Source organism: Grammomys surdaster, unplaced genomic scaffold (genome assembly GCF_004785775.1).
Source record: "Grammomys surdaster isolate TR1022 unplaced genomic scaffold, NIH_TR_1.0 125704, whole genome shotgun sequence".
In the NCBI taxonomy this organism is placed as follows: domain Eukaryota; kingdom Metazoa; phylum Chordata; class Mammalia; order Rodentia; family Muridae; genus Grammomys; species Grammomys surdaster.
In genome coordinates, this window is record NW_021620539.1 from 1,230,326 (window position 1) to 1,244,119 (window position 13,794).

Sequence of the window (13,794 nt, forward strand, 5' to 3'; positions counted from 1 at the left end):
TGAAAATTACACTTTTATTACCCTCAAATGGATATACATACCAACATGTTTCCTACAAATTACGCTAGGGCCAGTAGGTCTTAAAAATCAAACAAACAAAATAGATGTTAGTCAAATATTGCCAGTAAGCAATATTCTGAGCCCCATACTAACTTAGCCTTTTGCTTATTAAAAGCATTTTAAATTATCCTGTCTATGAGCTCAGAGCTTGGGGTCTAACTTCTACAGGTTAAGAGTGGTAGAGCCAGGAAATCTGGATTCTGACTCACCTTCATCATTCAGGTTCCCTCCTGGAACCTCAGTGTCTTCATTAATACAGCTAGTGTTCTGCTAAGTGCAGTCGCTCACACCTGCAATTCTGGCACTCAGGAAACTGCTGCAGGAGGATTGCTGCATGCTTGAAGCCTGCCTCAGCCACAGAGTGATTCTGTGTCACTGTGAGCAAAAGAATGAAACCGTATCTTAAAATACTAAGTGTGTATGTGTGTGTGTGTGTGTGTGTGTGTGTGTGTGTGTGTGTGTGTGTGTGGAGGAGGAGGAGGAGGAGGAGGAGGAGGAGGAGGAGGAGGAGGAGTCGGAGTCGTAATAGTGGGGTGTGGGTACAGATGTGTGAGTCTTCCCTAATATCCCTTCCAACGAATTCAGTTCAGTCTCTAAACTACATTTTCAGAATCAGCAGAACTACTGTGGTAGGTGTTATAGTCCTCTCAGAACTTGTGCAAAACCACTGGAGAAGCTTCAGCTAGAGAACACGTTGGCAGGGCATGGTTGAGTAGTGCTAGGTTTCTGAAGACACAGAAGAGGTCAGTTGCAAATGTAGGTGAGACCTGAGGAAACAAAAGAAATGAATGTTCCAACTCTAATTTTTGCAAGAGAGAAAAATACTATGCTTTAGATGTCAAGGCCAACTATATAGTTAACTTGAAGTAACATAATAGATATTAATTTTGATAACTAAAGAATATTAAAATAATCTAATTTTTATTTTATGAAATGTAGTAACTATTCACCAAGCAAATGTTTATTAAGTATCAAGTATGCCAAACAACCACATGTTGTTGCAGACAGTCTACTGTGTATGTGGTAAAGATCTCAGACATGATTGCTTTTCTCAATAAGCTTGTAATCTGGAAAAGGATATGATCCAGGGAACATGGAAATAAACCCAAGTAGTATGTTATATCCTAAAGTCGACAGATGGAGCTGCATGTTCTCAGTAAGTTGGCACAAAAGGCATTGTGGAGAAAGTTGGGTTTGTGACTTGGTTCTGAAGTACAGCAGATTGGGCAGAAGGTGTAAATTGGGGAAACTCTTCATCATAGAACTGAAAGGGAGGGACACTGGGGAAAGGCATTCTAAGGAGTAATACATTCAAATGAAAAGAAAATAGGAAAGGAATCTGAGATTGTTTTGGCAAACCTACAGCTCGGCTGCTGTGGAACAGAGCTGCAGGAGTCATCTAATTTGATGATTGGTTCATTTCTCGCCTGTATGATGACTATAGTCTAGGTATAATGCTCTCCCAAAGGCTCTTATGTTAAAGGCTGGGTTACCAGTGGATGGCTTGTGAGAAGCCATAGGACTCTGAGGAGTTTGTCATCGTCCTACTATGATGGCATTGCTAGACATGGTGAAAGTAGGAAATGGGACCAAACTGGAGGAAGCAGGTTACTGGGGACCATGGCCTGGAGAGATGTTTCCTCCTCTCTGCCGCACCTCCTTTCTGCTTCCAGCTGCAGTGAGGAGAGCTGCTCTGGCCCACTGTGCCCTCACTACAGACCACAAAAGTGTAAACGAACTAATACAAAGAGCTCAGTCACACCACTCAACCTCCAAGACCTCAGGAGTGTGCTCCATAAACGGAGAGAAAGCTTACCACACAGATAAAAAGATAAAATAGTGATCCTGTAAAAACAATAGTACATTACTTATCATTTTCTATAATCTTTGCTTTGTTTTTAGCACAAGGTCTCACTATTATAACCCCTCCTGTCCTGGAATTCACTATGTAGACCAGGGTACCCTTGAACTTAGAGATCCTCCTGCCTCTGCCTCCTGAGTGCTGGCATCATAGATTTTGAGCTGTGTACTACCATATTCAGTTCCACCTCAGATTTCAAAGTTCCATTGTTCTCTTTCATAAAAGACCATGGTGTTTTAGGGAATACAAAGTTGATACATATTAACTAATTCTCACAGAAGTTAATGCTGCATTCACTCCATTAACTGAACGAGCATTTAGGACTTCAGCAGTAACTGACCTACTTTATGTGTAGTCATAGGACTAAATCCAAGTCTTGATAATTTTTTTTACTCTCTGACATCTAGTTATTTCATAGAAGTGACTGGAAATCGTGTCATGAAGAACAATGAAGAGAAATATGGATATTTTAACTCTAGAGAGTCAAAAGCTTTGAAGCTTCTGCAGGCCCTGGGTTCTCTTCTGGGTTTTTGGATGGGAAAAAGACATGACAGAATATTTTAAATGAAACCCACTGATTTATCAGTAGCATGAGTCATCAAGAAGGAGAGAACTCAAAGATAATGTTAATGTGTTTGTACAAGTAACTCAAAGTTGTGTTCATTAGTACTGAGAGATGTCAAGAAAATGGGTATTGAGAATAGGACGTTGGCCAAATGTCAGTCACTTCAGGAACTCAGATCTTAGTGTTGTATTGCTGAGCAGAGACACCATAAACCAAAGCAACTCTTTCTTTTAAAAAGGCTTTTTATTGATTCTTTGTGAGTTTCACATCATGTACCCCAGTCCCACTCATCTTCCCAACCCCTCGTATCTGCCCTCTGTCCTTGCAACCTCACCCTCAGAATAATAAACACACACACACAAAAATTAAAAGCATAGAAAACATCTTGTCATGGAAGCCGTATTGTTTCAGTCCCAGTGTGTCTCACAGCATATCCCTCAGTCCATACATCTTCACTTGTGAATGTTCATTGCAATGAGTGGTCTGGTTCAAGGTCTCTGACTTCTGTGACACCATCAATACTGGGTTCTCACTAGGACTCCTCTCAGTTATCCTGTTGATGGCTTGTGTCCTGTAGGTGCTGCAGCTTTGGATAGCAGGACTGCCTCTTTTACATGCCTCAACAGTTCACAGATGATAGAGATTTCAGAGTGTGCCAACTCGAAGTCCTGGATCTGGGCCAGGGTGGTAGCTGACCTGGTCAGCCCGTTGGCTCTCACTTACCTGCACCACCAGCTTCAGCTGAGCCATCCAGTGCTACCATTGGCAGGAGGCAGGGTCAGCTCTCCCACTCTCATGCCCTCAGGCCAGCTCTCTTGTACCCACACCTCCAGAGCCAGCTCCACTGTGCTGCCCAGTCAAGGTGCAGGGTCTACTCTCCCAAGTGCTGCAGCAGGCAAGGGGCTGACCTAGCTCTCCTCTCCCACACTCAGGGCTGGCTCACCTACGCCTTTGCCATCAGGGCCAGCTTCACTGTGTTGCCCAGGCAAAGTGTAGGGCCTGCTCTCCCTAATTAGGAGGAGGGCTAGCTTTCCTTCTCACCCTCCAGCTCTCTGGAGCTCACACCCTCAGGCCTGGCTCACTACCACCAGGTGAGAGGACTGAGACTGGCTGACTTCATGACAGGCTTCCAACTGGCAGTCCAGGAGAATGGACCTAGATCTGTTTCCTGGAACTGTACAAGTCCAGAAAGTCAGTTGGGGTGGGGTGGGGGGAACCCCAGACCATGGGCAGCCAATCAGAAACTGCCCCTCCATCAGAAGCTGCCCTGCCACCGGGCCTGAGGCAAGGGCAATGAGTCAGTGAGTCAGTAACTGTTTGCAGGCTCCTCACAACAGTTTCTAACCCTCCCCCACGCACATCCCAGCAGTGGTTCTGGAATGTCCCCAGAGCCAATCCCAAAGACCCCTACACCCTTAGAGATTGAACCAACCAATTAAAATGAAGGTCACCTATCACTCCCTGGAATTCCCCTAATATGCTTTAAATTGGGCCCAGCTGAACGTCTCCATCTTGACAAATGGTAGACCCCTCACATGGTGAACTTCTGCAGAATAAAACACTCTTTGCTTTTGCATACTATTTGAGTCTGGGGTATCATTCTCCAGTGGATCATGGACCTTTACATTTTTGGTCTCATCTGGGATTCACTGGAGACCCCCAACCCAAATAGTGGAGTGTCTTTCCGATCAGGAAATCCTGACACTCAGTTGTCTTTTATCTTGTCTATCTGTGCTTCTGTTTCTGGTATAATCTGGATGCCGAGAGGGACAAAGTGGATTGATATTTTGTCACTGGGCAAGTTCCTCCCGACCCCCTACCAGAAGCAGGAGAACTTGCTAGTTCTCTGATTTCTGAACCAGCTATGGGTCTGTGGGCCTCCCATGCACATGAAGAAAGACTGTCTGAGACAGCCTTTTTGGTTTGTTTTTGTTTTCCTGGGAATGTCCTTCTGTGCCTGTCTGTGTGTGTTCTCTGTGTTTTTTGTCTTTTCATACACATTTTTTCTTTGATTCCTTAGGATTTTTTCTTTGATTCCCACTGGCTTGGTCCTGAACCATTTTAAGGACTTTCTCCTTGTTGCAGAAGAGTCTGTCTGGTTGTTCGTTCCCTCAACCTAACCATCTTTTGCAGGAATGAATGACCTACCTATAAAGTAGGATGGCCTGAGGAGGGAACTTTCCACTTCCCCACCATTTACAGGATGAAGGCTGTAGTTTTATGAGGCCAGGGGCCACCTGGATCAAGTGCCATATATCACTATATGGCAATACCTGGTCAAGAAGTTCCCTGTATGGATGAGACCTTCTTTGTCACCAGCCTCATCACTCTCTCCCCTTCTTTCTCTAAAGGAGGGTCAGCTTCAGTGCCCTGCCTTGCTCCCCATTCTCCTGGGGAGGCTCTCTGTCCCCCTCCTTATGTTCCTGCTCCTCGTCACTCCCCCTCCACAGCCAGCACAGGCAGAGGGAGGAGCATCCCCTGATTCTCCTGACTCCACTAGGAGTCACCTCACACTCAGGCCTGTACTGCTCAGAGAGGTCAACTCTACTACAGCCTTACCCCTCCAGGCTATGGGACCCCCAGATGCTCAGGGGAGACCGTTCATGACATATGTGTCATTTACCAGTAATGAACTTTACAGTTGGAGATTACGGAGATCTCCCATTTTCAGAAAGACCATCAGCTCTCACAGGTCTTCTCGATTCAGTCATGCTGACTCACCTGGGCACCTGGGATGACTATCAGCAACTACTCCAGGTCCTTCTCATGACAGAGGAAAGAGAGGATTGTGGGAGCTGCCTGAATGGAAATTGATTCTGAGGGCAAATGGGCTGCCCACCCGAGTCCAGGATGATACTGATACAACCTTTCCTTTGATTTGACCTGACTGGAATTTTAACACTGCTGAAGATAGGGTGAGGTTCTGGGTCTACTGCCAGATTCTGATGGGGGGGCCTCCAGGCTGCCCACAAATTTTTCTAAGGTAAGCGAGATGATGCAGGGAAAGAATGAGAACCCCAGGGAATATCTAGAAAGACTTGTTGAAGCCTATAGGACCTACACTTCTTTTGACCCAGAAACTAGAGAACATCAGTCAGCTGTAAACATGGCTTTTGTTAACCAAGCTGCCCCTGACATCCATCGGAAGCTTCAGCGCCTGGACAACTTTGCAGGTAAGCAACTGACTCGGTTAGTAGCCATAGCTAAGAAGGTTTTAAACAACCAGAAGACTCCCAAGGATCCACAGACCAGAGGACTGGCAAAAGTGCTACAAGCCACAGCTGTCCTAGTGAGAGAGCTGAAAAACCTAGCTCATGAAAGGGGCAAAGGTAAGGTAGCCCCTATTGAAGAAAAAACTGTCCTGCATTAGAGAGGGAACAATGTGCCTATTGCAAAGGGAAAGGCTATTGGAAGCATGACTGCCCTAGGAAGAATCAAAGGAGGGCCCAAAGGTTCTGGAAGTAGAAGAACTAGATGGCTAAGGGTGTTGGGGCTCAGCCTTGATGAGCAGAGGGGAAGCGCATAGACTTTCTGGTGGACATGGGCACAACATTCTGTTTTGAAACAATGCTGGAGCCATTATCAAATTTTAAAAAAATCTGGGTGCAAGGGACAACTGGCACTAAGCCCTATCCATGGACTACCTGAAAAAAGGTGGACTTGGGAGTGGGACAGGTAACCCACTCATTTATGGTCATCCCTGGATGCCCATACCTCCTAGTGGGAAGAGACCTCCTTAACAAAATGGGAGCCATTTTGGCCCAGAGGGAGTGGAAGTGCTGGATAAGAATGGCTTTATCCATGTTCTGACCTTGGCCCTAGATGAAGAATACAAACTGTTCCCTCAGCCAGTCCCGTCTCCAGCCTGTTACTCCAGAGGTTTCTGGCAGAAGTCCCCCAAGGTCTGGGCAGAAAAAAAATCTAGTAGAACTCACTGGTCATTGAGCCCCAGTTCTAGTACAATTAAACACTGGGGCTACCTCAGCCCAAATCAGGCAATATCCAATGCCCAGAGAAGCCAGAACAAGGGTCACCCTCACATTAACTGGCTCCAGGAAGCAAAATTCTGATTCCTTGCCAATCAGCATGGAACACTCCCCTCTTTCTGGTCAAGAAACCTCATTCTAATGGCTACTGGCCTGTGCAGTATTTAAGGGAGGTTACTAAGTGCGTGGAAGACATCCACTCACCCCCCCGCCCCAGTTCCAAACCACTACACCCTGCTGAGCAGCCTCCCTCCTGAGCACACAACATATACTGTTCTTGACCTGAAGGATGCCTCTTTCAGCCTGTCTCTGGCACCCAAAAGCCAGCCTCTAATTGCCTTTAAATGGCAAGACTTGGAAAGAGGCTTCAATAGACAACTGACTTGGACACACCTGCCTCAAGGATTCAAAAACTCATCCACCACCTTTGACGAGGCACTACATGAGGGCTTGGGTAAATATCATCAGGCCAACTCACAAATAACTGTGCTCCAGTACATAGATGACATCCTGATTGTAGCCCCTGACTTGGAGATATGCCAAGAGTCCACACGGGACCTGCAATAGGAGCTGAGTGAACTTAGTGTTTGCTAAGAAGGCCCATCTTTGTCAACTTGAGGTAACATATCTGTGATACATACTCAAGGGAAGCCAACAGTTGCTGTTGGACTCCAGAAAGCAAACTATTTTTAGCATCCAGTTCCATCAACCTGAAGGCACGTTTGGGAATTTCTGAGATCTGCAGGTTTTGTAGACTCTGGCTGCCAGGATTCACTGAGATAGCCAAACCATTATATGAGGCCACCAGGGTCCAGGAAGATAAAATAGACTTCTTAGATAGACTTGACTTTTAAGACTTTAAGAAAAGCCTTATTGGAGGTGCCAACCCTGACAGTCCCAGACATCCAGAGAACTTTCCACCTGTATATGAATAAGAAAGAGGTGATAACAAAGAGAATATTCACCCAAACTTTGAGACCATGAAAAAGACTTATGGTTATTTGTCTAAGAAGCTGGACCTGGTGGCCCAAGGATGTCAAGCTTGCCTCTGTATCATAACTGCCACTGCCCTGCAAGTCAAGGATGCTGGCAGAATAACCACGGGGCAAGAACTTGTTATCATTACCCCCCATTCTATTGAGGGGACCCTCAAGAATCTATCCAGCTGGTGGCTGTCCAATGCAAGACTGGTACACTTTCAGGCTCTACATTTGAATCTTCCTCCCATAAAATATAACCCATCATCTGCCCTAAATCCAGCCTGCTACCTGATCCATCCTCAGATATGTGGCATGATTGCTCTATAGTTCTGGGGCATGTCCGGAACACCAGACTGGACTTGACTGACATACCCTGGCCAGATATGGAATGTATTTACTTCATAGATGGAAGCAGCTTCATCCAGAATGGAATCAGGTATACAGGGGTGGCAGTAGTGGACTTGGACTCTGTTATTTGGGCAACTGCTTTGTCATCAGGAACTTCAACCCAGAAAGCTGAACTAAAGGCTCTAACCCAGGCTTTAAAACTGAGGAAAGGGGCCATAGCTGACATCTGCACTGACAACAGGTATGCCTTTGCTCATGTACATGAGTCCATATACCAAGAGAGGGGATTATTGACTGCTGAAGAAAAAAAAACTATCAAAAAACCCTTATTTTATTAGAGGCATTATGGCTTCCTCTCAAAATGGCCATAATTCATTGCTCCAGGCAGCAAAGGTGACATCAGAACTAGTCTGAGGGTACAGGCTAGCTGATAAAGCCACAAGGGAGGCTTCCCAAGCTTCCCACTGCTAACATCTTGATAGCTCTGCTGCCCCCTGCACTCCCAGCCATCCCTGAATATATTGCTAAGGACAAATGAGATCAGATGAAATACCAACGAGTTTACAGAAGAGATGCAACAACCTTGTCATCAAATTCATTGCAGCTGACAGAAAGGCTGATTAGACTGTCTTTAAGACATGGGGACTAAGACTTTACATCTCTGGCTATGATCCAAGACTCCTACTTACTGTCCAACTGCTTCAATGTAGCCTTACGAGATCCACGGTCCCCTTAGGACCCAACAAGGTATTAGTGAGGCTGAACCAGCCACCCCCAACCTCTGTCTCATCACTCCCTCATCAGGACCCACCACCCTTTCACCCCAGTGAGGTCTCACTTCTAACCAACCACTTCCTAAAACTGTTCCACCTCCTACACTTCATCACATGCGTCAGGACCCCTGCAATTATTAGAAATCACTTTCTAGGCTCTTGACTCCTCCTGCCTCGACTTAACACAGGACTGTTGGTTATGCTTAAATGCTCAGCCACCCTACTATGAAGAAATATCCCTGGAGAGTATTCACACACTACAGATGGCACTCAATATAGATGACAGCAACCAGACAGGGATAAGCTGACCCTACTATCAACAATAGGACAGGGACTCTATGTTCCCTTGTTCTCTAGTGGTAATATGAACCACGGACATGGACATCAACAATGACCTCTGCCACTGCATAGCCATGGAGCAAGACATGGCCCTTACTGGCAGCATAGGCAAGGGCCGTTGCTGCTTGTATTACAAATGCTAATTATGTTCCCCCAAAAACTGCTTACACATATCTGCACATAGCTTCTGCGAACCTGCCCCCAAATGGTTCTGATTGATAAATAAAGATGTTAACAGTCAATAGCTGGGGAAGACAGACAGAGGTGGGATTTTAGGATTCCTGGGCTTGGGACTGGAAGAAGAGGGAGAGGGAAGAGATCTGCCATGCTGGGAGGGTGTGGAGGAGAGGAGAGACGCCATGCCTGAGAAGAGTTCAGGACAGAGAGGCACAGCCACCATGTGAAGGAGCCCAGAGAGCACAGCCCAGAGGTATGCCCAACCTGGTCTAGAGCAGCCAAGATAGAACATAGAATTTAGTAAGTAGCAACTCAGGATTAACCGCATGGAGGTTAGGCAGTGGCCCAGCTATTGTGCTGCTTAAGGCATAGTAAAATATAAAGGCCGTGTGTGTGTATGTGTCTTTCTTTCGGGAACCTAAACCATTGAGAGAAGTAGCAGACACACCACTGGGATTTATTTGAAAGAGAGCAAGGAGGGGTATATGGGAGAATTTTTAGGATGGAAAAAGAAGGTGGAAATGATGCTATTATAATCTAAAAACAAATAATTAAAAACAAAAATGAAACTAAGATACATTGTTCTTATTCCAAGAGAGGAGAACCAGAACACAATTACAGTCAGATCAAAGCAGAACCAAAGGTCAACAGTAAAAACAGTGTTCAATGTTGTGGACTCTCTCGTGATTTTCTGAGCTCCAAAGGGCTTGAGAAGCTCTGTTTCTCTGTCTCTGCTCTCTGTAGCACATGAAGCATACCTGATAGGCTCAAGCCAGCTCCACTCTCTACCTGCTGCTGAACTTGGTCATTCCATGGTGCTGGTATCTCCATTATCTGAGGTCATCTCTGGAACTGAGCCTTCACCTTCACAAGTGGCCTCTCACAATGCCAAACTTCAGCCACTACACATGACCTCTTCATTCTTTCAAAACCAGTCCCACATGGGAGACTCTTAGACATCACCAAGTTCTGCTACCAGTTTGAGATCCAACCTTGACCCCTATGGACCACAGCATCTATGTGCTGAGCCCAGACAAATGCTCCTCCATAGATTTCACCTCAGTTATACTGTCTCTTAATCACAGCTAATTTTTCAGTTCCAGCTAATCAGCATCAACTGTCCCAGTATAGCAAAGATTCCACTGTAGCGATGCTGAGCTTTTGTTAACCACAGCTGACTCTTAAGCCCCAGCAGGCTAAAGACCACATATTCTTAACACAAATATAGCATGCACACACACACACACACACACACACACACACTCATCCCACTCATCTTGTAAAATGTATGAGATACTCACACACTTCCTTCGAAACTTCACAAGCCAGGCCTTCATCATTTGCATTTACCTCACAGGTCTTGTTTTCCAAGCTACACAGAACATTCCATTAAGGACTGAACATTAAGCATCAGTGATTTTTCCAGTGTTTTAAACACAGACACAAACCTTCTCCAAACGACATGGTTAGGTCTGTCAGCACGACACTCCACTCCTACTACCAGTTTCTGTCCTAGTTAGGTTTCTGTTACTGTGATAAAAGCCATTTTGGGGAGGAAAAGGTTTACTTCACCTTACAGGTATAGCCCCTATGACTGAGGTAAATCAGTGGAGAGGCTCAAGGAAGAAACAAAACAGGAACTGAGAATGCTATTTACTAGCTTGCTCCCCATCATTTGCTCAGTATTCTCTTTTTATTTAATTTTAAAATTATTGTTTTTACATCCCAACCATAGTTTCCCTTTCTCCTCCCATCCCAGACCCTCTCCCCCACTTTTCCTCTGCCCGCACCCCGTCCACTCCTCCATCACGTCTCTTCAGAAAAGGGCAGGGCTCTCAAAGCTATCAACCAACCAGAGCATATCAAGTTGCAGTAAGACGAGGCACCTCTCCTCATAGTAACAGCTCTTTGTCTTATACCACCAGGATCACCTGCCCCTGCCCAGGGCTGGCACCACCCGTAGTGGTCTGGGCCCTCCCACATCAGTCATCAATCAAGCAAATGTCCAACAAACTTGCCCATAGGCAACCTGATGGAAAGAAATTCTCATTTAAGGTTTTCTCTTCCCAGTTAACTCTCTCTTGTGTCAAGTTGTCCAAAAGATTAACTAGCACAGTGCCGAAAGGAAGATTGTACCTCATGAGCCACATAGTACCATGTATCCCACATGGGCATATAAGAGCTAAAGGAAGGCAGATGGCTACCTTCAGACAGTCTGTTCAGCTGATGCTTCTGCAGGCCCTGTGTAAAGGCTGTTGATAGTTTCTCCGCTTGCCTCATTTCTTCTTCTGAAACAGCTTCCTTGAAGATAAACATAAATCATGAAAGCAGATGAGGAGCCCATAAATCAAAACACACACACACACCTGTTTTCCAGGGACATTTGGTAATTCCTGAAAGATATTTTGTTGTTATCGTTTGTTGAAAGAGGCTGAGGAAGCTGAGGAACCCCTTATATAGTAGAATACTACTGTAACCAAGTATTATTTGGCCCACAAATGTCAATACTAGCAAAGGTGAAGATGACAGACACCCAACCAAAGAGCAAGACTAGTAATTTGTATTAGAAACACTACGAGCCCATTAAGTTTTGTATCCTATCCCTAAGGTGAGCTTCTCATAGCATAGTGTTATGGGGTCCTCTTGGATCCAATCCAACTCAAAACATCAAGTCAGTGCAGAAAAGAAAGGTTCATTGTAACCAAGCCACTACTGCTTCATCAGGGATGCAGCACAGACTCGGGAGCTAAACTGCAACCCTGAGACAGAATGCTATAGACCTTTTAAGCATAAAAACCACACACCGTAATCATCTGTGCCAAGTACATTTTCCAGCAATCATGATTCAGGGATAGGGGTCTTTCTTAGGAGCATTTCTTTGTGGTACACATATTTTGTTCTTACTGGTTGGTTTGATCAACTGTGGTAGGGTGGCTTACCCAGCATTCATGTTTCAACTTGTCAACCAAGATGCCACTTATCCAGGGAGGTCTTGGGAACTTAAACTTGGTTTGATTCCCTATTCAAATGGAATTTTATTCAAAATGACTTCAGTTTGGTTCCTTCTTACAATAGTATCTGGTGACTTCTATCTGAACTTTAACCTTTTTTGTTTTTGGATGCTGAAGGTTATAAAGTTATTAAGGTTATAAAGCAGATGTTGGTCTTCTAATTTTACTTGCTCGGTGTATATGACTCCTAGTCTAGTTGATAGCTTTGGGGTGATTATGGACATAGGTCTGAAATAGAAATCCCTGTTTTGGTCAGTTGCAGAGACTGAAGGGAGGCAGTGTCTAAGTCCCCAAATTTTAAAACCCATAGTGTCCTAGAAATCTCTTCTAACCAACTACTCCATCTTTGATACAAAAATACATTTCCAATAAGGATTGGTAAAAACACTTACAGCATCTAACTTATCAAGACGTAATGACCTCTTCCAAAGCACGCCTCTCCCTCCAAACCTTGCCGTGCTACCTATCCTCAGAACGCAAAGATTACAGTAGAGATACTTTCAAAGTAGTCAGCAATCATTGGTGTCTCCAAGAAAATAGAAAGTTATGGGAAACTGACAGGATTAATCTCAGATGCGTCCTTCCTTTTTGAAACAGGGTCTCCTTACAGCCTCAAAGTTTCTTTGTAACACAGTTTGGTTTCTAGTTTTCTGTTCTCCTGTTTCAGTCTCATGAGTGCAGAGATTAGAGATTTGTACCACTCTAGTTAGCTCTCAGACCTGGATCTTAAGAGCAACAACTTCTTGTCTTTGGAATTTGAATGCCTAGAAGAATGGTAGGCATACGGTAGGGGTCCAGGAATTTTATTTTATTTTTCTTTACAGTGAATGGACAGAACATGATGAGAAAAAAAAAAGTATCTAAAGTTGTCGTAGATTTACTGCAAATATGGGCAGAGGCTAGACTGATACACTGAAGATGTGCTGAAACCCACTTATTGGTTCTTCTAGGAACCAATAATTATTATAAAGGTAGTACTTACTGTGTTTATAGACAATGACGTATTTGATGATGATGGCAATGGCAACTGTTATTATTACTGCACCGGATCCTGCCATGATGGTCACAACTGTGCTGTTTTCATCAGGAGGGTCTTCAGGGGCTGTGGAAAGAAAAGAATAGCATCAGTTGAGATGTGCTTCCTACTGTTGGGTTTCCATCCTACGCCTCTTCAGTATGTGCCTGTGGAGAACCTCTTACTTTGCCAGATCATCTCATGGACACACAATTGTTAGCATTCCCTTGCACTACTCTATATCCAAATGATATAGATATTGCACGTGAAAAAAACGCAACTTGAATTTTTGTACCTACCGAGCTAACTTGGCATGAGGAAAGATTCTACAGAGAAACCGTAAGAGTTATCTTGTCTTCATAGCTCATATCTGTGGTTGATATGGCCAGGCCTTAGCAATGTCATAATCTAGATATACCTACTTCTTTCTCCTCTAGCTTTACTGTGCTTCCTCCGGTTCTCTTGCTTGTTCTCATATTCTCCACTTTCACTCGTACTCCACACAGCGGCTGCCTTAAGGTCCGGGAGGTGCTCCACATTCTCATCAAGATAGATTTATTTATTTATTTATTTATTTATTTATTTATTTATTTATTTATTTGTTTATTTATTTATTTATTTTCCTTCCAGGCTTAACTTTTGGGAGGACTAGGAGAACTAAGAATGGCTAAAATTGGTA

General features: G+C 44.5%; 1 protein-coding gene across 1 annotated transcript in view; it reads right to left on the reverse strand.

The window, feature by feature from the left end:
* Positions 1-13,794, reverse strand: part of Cd80 (CD80 molecule) — a 36,441-nt gene continuing 22,647 nt past the window's right edge. The window contains exons 4-6 of the mRNA XM_028788177.1: positions 13,083-13,202; positions 11,294-11,390; positions 1-827 (exon numbers count right to left, since the gene is read on the reverse strand). Of these exons, the coding sequence (XP_028644010.1) occupies positions 11,296-11,390; positions 13,083-13,202 (215 nt within the window). The 3' untranslated portion in view covers positions 1-827; positions 11,294-11,295. The remainder of the gene's footprint in view (positions 828-11,293; positions 11,391-13,082; positions 13,203-13,794) is intronic.